The sequence below is a fragment of the Sinocyclocheilus anshuiensis genome, unplaced genomic scaffold (assembly GCF_001515605.1).
Source record: "Sinocyclocheilus anshuiensis isolate Anshui unplaced genomic scaffold, SAMN03320099.WGS_v1.1 scaffold2256, whole genome shotgun sequence".
Classification (NCBI taxonomy): domain Eukaryota; kingdom Metazoa; phylum Chordata; class Actinopteri; order Cypriniformes; family Cyprinidae; genus Sinocyclocheilus; species Sinocyclocheilus anshuiensis.
Genome location: NW_015544251.1, coordinates 478 through 8,038, shown reverse-complemented (window position 1 = coordinate 8,038; position 7,561 = coordinate 478). Strand labels below are relative to the sequence as shown.

Sequence of the window (7,561 nt, the reverse complement as noted above, 5' to 3'; positions counted from 1 at the left end):
GCACATCACATGTCCCACCAGAGACAGTAATATATTGGATCACTGTTACACCAGAATGAAGAATGCACATCACTCTGTCCCACGAGCAACTTTGGGGCTCTCTGATCACTGTTTGTTTCATCTTATACCGACCTACAGGCAGAAACTGAAATCCTAACACACATACACAGTCTACATTTCAATTTGCACATAATATACCTGTACATACAATTGTCGATTTGTATATTTTTTATTCCTTATTTTACTTGTTCTATTTTCTTTATTTTTTTATATATATATTTTTTTATTATCTGTGTTTTTTTGTTCTGTCACTGTCATTCTGTTACGCGGTGGAAGCTTCTGTCACGAAAACAAATTCCTCATATGTGTAAACATACCTGGCAATAAAGCTCATTCTGATTCTGATTCTGATTCTGATTTACCTAGAAAAACCTGTCATCATATGGTGATGTCACATGTGAAAGATAAACCTGAGGAAAAGGTGAACCCAGAGTGGATCAAGCCCTAGGAAATATGATCACAATTTATTGTTCCTGCTACCAGCAATTTCTTTTACACAGAGTCACAAATGAATGAAAACAGGTTTGTGAAAAATTACTAAAAACATATTTTAAAAAAGATGTTAACTAATTGATTTAGACCATGTATTATTTGTGCATCAGACCTGATGTAAAGTCATTCAGGGTCACATGTCCATGCTGCTTTTCACAAAAGCTCTCAGATCACCAGAAAGACTCCGGAAATATGCAGTAAATGATTCAGCAGCCGATGGCGACAAGAAGCAAAAAAAACTTGTGAGGTTGAGATGAGCAGAATCAATTCCTGGAAAAATTTGGACGCGTCTAAAGAACATAACAAACAAGAACCACAACAAAAATGATCCTCCAGATGATCACATGATCTAAATCGGTTTGCATTTCTTCATCATTCCATTCAATCCCAAACTGGAAAAACTGGCCTTTCCTGCATCAGGAGACACAAGTGAACATGACCGAACCTTATGTTACTACTGATAATTACACAGATTAGAAATGAACAGTGAGTGGAACCGTAAAAGAAGCTGCTAAACCTTCAGAACCCTTGTTCATCCACCTCAGGAGCTCCAGCCAAATCTTGGTTTAGTTTTTGTGTCTTCATCAATTATGTGTTTTCCTTAGTATTTCTTCAGCTATATCTAAATAACTCATCTAAAATGTCAAACTAATCAACAGCATCATCAACCCATCATGCCTCGGTGCTCATCTGGAACATACAGTTTTTCTGCCTCATGCACATCAGAATGTATAATTCAGGATAGACAGTGCATGTAAAAATAATTTATTAAAGACACGCTAGCAATTAAAGTGAGTTCATCACATCATCATCAGATCAGACCGATAACATGGATTGTAACAAAGTAGTACAGGACCACCCAGGTGAAAATGACGTAGTATTAAATGTATTATAAAATATACTTGAAATTCAAGTAGTATGTTTATAATACATTTGTATTCCCAACATGCTTATTTGAAGTGCAATAAAAATATATTGAATTGCATTTTAATATATTTCTAAAAAGTATACTAGAAGTACTTTTGTATTAAATATATGCTTAGAAATATGCTATACAGAAGCATACTTTTAATGTATTTATAAAAAGTATACTAGAAAACACTTTTAAGGAATATGCTAAACACAAGCACACTATTAATATATTTCTAAAAAGCATAGTAGAAATACTATGTTAATAAGTATATTTTTAGTTACACTTTTAAGAGATATACTAAACACAAGCATACTTTTAGTGACTTTTTAGTGTATTTACAGAAAACACTTATGTTACCCTTACTCTTATCGCCTTTATTTTCTAATATATATTTCTGAAATTCCCACAAGGATTTCAACATCATATATGAAAAAAAACAAAACAAACCAAAACAAAAACTTGCGTTTACTTGTGTTTAAATTCAAACAACACACTGACTAAACCTGATTGGTTCCAGAGCCATTGAACGTAGATATCAAAGTGTGTACGTGTGTGTATATACTGAAAAAAGCAGCTTTATAATATACTAGTAGTGTAATGCTAATGCATTTCCAATGAGCTGAAATACAATTGAAATGTACTTGAAGTGCATTAAAACAATGCTTCAAATATACTCTAACTGTAGTTCATGAAGTATTAAAAGGACATTTTAAATGTATTTTAAGAAATACACTTAAATTGCACTAAATATACTTAAAGTGGTTCCAATTTAACACAATTTCAATATATTAAATATATTACAAATAGATTAAAATCAAACTTAAACATATCTTGAAATACACTTAATATACTTAAAGTTGTTTCAAAATAATACATTTAATATGCACTTAGTATAGTATAATTTAAATATAGTAAGTATGTCTGAAAAAGCACAATTTAAATATATTTCTTTTTCACCTGGGCATAGTGAGACACCCTGAATGAAAACACCTACACAGGCATAAACAGTGTTTAAAACATTTAATCACAACATTTCTAAACAAACAGCTCTATAAATGGAGTGAAATCACATGACACATTTAATAAGATTGTCATTTATAGATTACACCATCATACTGCAGATTTATTGCACTGATCCTGATGATGAGCAGTAACTAAGTTCATTCACAGTGATTCAGTGATGCTGTAAAGCTCCTTCTCTCACTACATTTACAGGTTTTCTGAATAAGGTGTTTACATGCTACAATGCCCATTAAAACAAGCATATTCTTGGGAGGGAATCAAAATTTGGGGAATCAGAATATTGCCTGAATTGGACTTTGGCGTTGATTCAAAGTAATGGGAATATTGGCAAATGTACAACTTAATTTAAAGTATCATGTGGTCACACTGGAGGACTATTGCAGTAAATACACTGGTGGAGCATTGATACCTCAGTATGTCTTATGTAAATGACCAGATCTGGCTCATTTAAGTTATCCTAATAACAGGATTTCCTCAGCAGGTAAAGACATGTGTTATGGAGACTAATTATATCTGTTTGAACTAGATTTTTCCCTCATGTCGTTACATAAGCTTCACTTTTCTAATTCATCTGTTTATATATTTATCTTCACTAATAATGTAAGAGATACATAAAGCAGGATTCAATGATCCTGTTGCTTTTGCAGGATGTGCGCAACTCTGCTGAGCAAATAACACATTTTCCACTAGGGCTGGGCGGTATGATGGTATATATCGTTACAGCGGAATAAAGTGTCTGTCTTTAGATATTTTGCTATATCGTATATTCCACGATATGCAAATATATCTGTGTAACATAGTACTACATAAGAGTTATATACACCTTTGAGTGATAAGGAAACATGCATGAATGAGAAAAAGAGTGGGACACACTTGATAGAGTTAATAAGTGCAATAAGCAGTGAAAAGGAAATCAATGTGGTGCTCGCGCTGACACACACACACCCAGAAAGTGCTTCTCTCAGACAAGATGTGATCGCGAATTTGGGATGATGTTTAATGAATTTATTAAGCGCAATAAGCAGTGAAAAAGAACTCAATCCGCTGCTCATGCTGAAAAACAGCCGAAGCGCGTGAAATGAAAGCCCCTCTCTCAGACAGCATGCGATCGCGAAAACGGATCTCTTTCATGTTTTATTGTGCTTGAATGGTCAAATACGCACACAATTATGTCAAAATGCCCATCTGGTGGAGTATTCACGTAAACACAGTCGGTTATGTGTTAAATAAACGTAAACAGTTGGGTGAAAACCGGATGTGTAACAGTATATTGGATCCGTGCAGTTGGTCATAAAGGGACAGCAGTCTAATTTACCTGCTGCTGTCTGTCATTATTAATGTTAATCACTCACTGCACTTGACTGAATTACTTTTGTATCTTTAATAAGAATCAGTTAATGTTTGATTGATACAGCGAAGACTATGCAGTGTTTTATTTAAAATATATTCAATTTCTGTAATATTTCTTAAACCTATTGTAGCCTACTGTAGCTGAATAAATGAAGTTTATTTTATATTTATTTGTTCTATTGTGTTTGCAATTTGCTTCGTTTTCTTATTTTTAATAACAAAATGTAAAAAATATATTGCGATATATATTGTTATCGTGAAATAAAATTTCTCACAACGTGAAATAAGATTTCGGTCATATCGGCCACCCCCATTTTCCACTATTGATCACTAGCGATCAGTGTGTTCATTGACACACGTGACCTTCACTCACCTTCCTGCAGGGCGGCAGTGCGTGTGGATGGCTGCAGTGCTGCAGTGACTGTAGTCCAGTGGAGCGTCAGGAGCAGAAAGCACAGCATCACGCGTCTGCAACACAAACACAAACACACACACACACACACACATGCACACACACACACACGTCAGCGGACCAGCAGATACACACTTTACAGCATATTATACCAGTAAATACACAGGATGATCCGTAACATCTTCATCCACACATATGCGTAACAGTGAAACACACAATGATACGCACAATGTCAACATAATGATTATGTTTTAAATGTCAACTCTTTTTACACATGTACAAGTTCACAGATGTACGTATGTTTACAAATCCTGTGATCTGTTGACAAAGGCTGAGGGGAACTGGAGATACTGGAAACTTCATGAGAGTAAACGCCGCACAGACTCAATGTTTATCTTTAAATGGTGACAAAACCTCATGAAAAAATAATTTTATAACCATAAATGAATGTATAAATTCAGTCATTCACTGTGTGCTGGAATCTGTCATGATCATCATGAATGTGAAATCACACACAGCAGAAAATAAAGCAATGATGAGTTTGATGATGCATTTCACTTTAATTTAGAAGGTAAATCTAAACATCTTCACAACCTTCCCAAACTTTCTAGTTTATAATTCATTATTGATAACGTTTCAAATGCAAAAAACGCAAATGGGTAAAAAGGACACGTTGTGCATTAACATTTGCTCTGGCCTCCTAAACATAGTTAATTAATAAAACAGTAAAATCAAATCTATGAACCCCATTAATTCAATATTCAGTCATCCTCCACAGAGGATTTGTTTAGCACGTACTGTATGTATGTTAAAGGGATTGTTCACCCAAAAAAGACAGTTCTATCATCATTAACTCACCCTTATGTCATGGGCATAGCTTGTGGGGGGGCCAGGGGGGCCTGGCTCCCCCATAGCGATTTAAGAATTTTACTAAATATTTATTTATAAAGTTTTTTCTATGAAGTAAAAATGTATATAATGCAGTTAATAATACATGTAAAAGTTAATACATTTTAAATTGTTGTTGTAAGTAAATTAATAAATCAAAACAAACTTAGCGTCTCCCTCAATCTCATTTGCGTAAGAATTGTCATGTGACAAATCTGCATTTTGGTGGATAATAGACTTAACGGTAATGCGCTGTTGTGTGGAATAAAATTATGTTCCGCGTTTTTAACAACATACACGAACTGCAGAGAAATCTGGAGACAACTAAAAACTCTGATGAAGATATTAATGCCGTGCTTAATGATTCCGGACCCGGACAATCAGATAAAGGTGATCCACAGGATGCAGCCGGTTTAGCCGCACACTACTTTTATGTCGACCATTTACATCCAAATGTTATTTAATTTTCACAGAACACAACCTTTAAATAGATTTTAGAATATAAACTGTTTATCGTCTATTCAGTAAGACTAAATAGAAAGTGTGCGCCTGTCATTATGCGTTAACTTGAATCAAGCTCACAAATGTCTGTTTTAAAAACAGTGGATGAGTAATTCACTCCTTGATTTGCTTAATAAAAGCCTCCTTTGAGATCGTTTTGACGGACATGTTTATTGTGCATTTTAAACGTGTTTATTATTAAGTTTAGTGTGGCAAAATAGAAGCGCAGCTGTAATTCGTGGGCATGCATTGAATTTATTTAATACACGAGTTTCACAATTTGAGTTGAATTACTGAAATAAATGAACTTTTCCACGACATTCTAATTTATTGAGATGCACCTGTATATGAATTGAAACAGATATTTTGAAAAACACTGGGAACCAAACAACAGTGAACCCCAATAACTTTCATTGTATGGACAAAGACATTGTTTGGAATATCTTAAACATCTATAAAGTCATACAGGTTTGGATGGACATGACGTAGAGTAAATAAATGCTCAAAAATCTGAATAAAAAAAAGTAGACGTGCACAAACTTGCAGAAGTGAACGGCTTTCATTTACGTCAGTCACATCCTCATATTTATACATCAGCTATGACAAAAGTCATGAACATAGCCGTAACCATGGTTTGAAAATTAGTGAGGTCTGGGGTGGGGTATTAAGAAGTGTGCTATATTAACACCTACAAATGCAAATCATTATATACACTACATGTAAACTTTAAAAGAGACAGATATGTAGATGATATGTAGATGTGAAAGATATTTTCTGTTTTGGAGGGGATGGACATTGTTAAATTAGACCTTATTGCATCAAAATTTGTTAATACTTTACTATAGGTTAGGGGTGGATAATTAATTGTATTTGTTTAATATTCATGTAACAATACTTATTACTATAATAGCTTTCATTAGTAAGCATTGCTATATAAGAACTTTCTCTAGTGCTCTAATGTTTTAGTATGACTTTCTGAAAGGTTACTAAAACCGAATGAAATAGCATAGTGTTCTATGTCTATGTCTGCATATTTGGCATATTTTATCTGGCAACACGTCAGGGGCTGCACCCTACCCCTTACACAAAACTTTCTGCATTTTTAGATTTTCAAAAAACTTAATTCTGTATGACTTATAAGCTTGTTTCCTCATGGGGACCAAAAAAAAAAGTCCCCACAAGATCAAATTTTACTGGTATTACTATACTTGTGGGGACATTTGTTCCCCATAATGTAGGGAATACCAGGTACTCTCTCTCTCTCTCTCTCTCTCTCTCTCTCTCTCTCTCACACACACACACACACACACACACACACACACACACCTCCTCTGATGGTGAGAGTCATGAGATTCATCACAGGACTTAGCCATCCATAGCCTGCAGCCACATTGACCCACATAAAACATATTTTGTTTGAGAAGATAAATTCAAACATTCAAGCATTAATGATGAAGATCAGCTCTTCCTCACATTAGATAATGTTAAAACGAGAGGAGGAAATTATCACTGTGACCTTAATGACATTAAACGACTGTGAACTACTGGTGTGATTTCAGAAATCCTTCATCACCTACAACAGCCTCAAATATATAAACTGATATCTGACTATTAGTTAACATTAAAAAAATAACACACGATTATGAAAACAAACATGATAACTTAATCTCAATAAAAGCAGGAACGTGAATTAAGAGTCATTTGTCCATTAAAATGAAAGACTCTTTCATTCACATCTGATCATGCAAAAGAAACTCAGTTAAAGGGGTCATATGACGTTGCTAAAAAGAACATTATTTTGTGTATTTGGTGTAATGAAATGTGTTTATGCGGTTTAAGGTTCAAAAAACACATTATTTTCAACATACTGTACATTATTGTTTCTCCTCTATGCCCCGCCTTTCTGAAACTCGTCGATTTTT

At 34.2% G+C, this 7,561-nt stretch overlaps 1 protein-coding gene across 1 annotated transcript in view; it reads right to left on the bottom strand.

The window, feature by feature from the left end:
- The window catches only part of LOC107697978 (prolactin receptor-like), a 39,163-nt gene extending 34,861 nt beyond the window's left edge, over window positions 1–4,302 (bottom strand). The window contains exon 1 of the mRNA XM_016498883.1: window positions 4,212–4,302. Coding sequence (XP_016354369.1) covers window positions 4,212–4,299 — 88 coding nt within the window. The 5' untranslated portion in view covers window positions 4,300–4,302. The remainder of the gene's footprint in view (window positions 1–4,211) is intronic.
- Window positions 4,303–7,561: the final 3,259 nt, after the last annotated feature.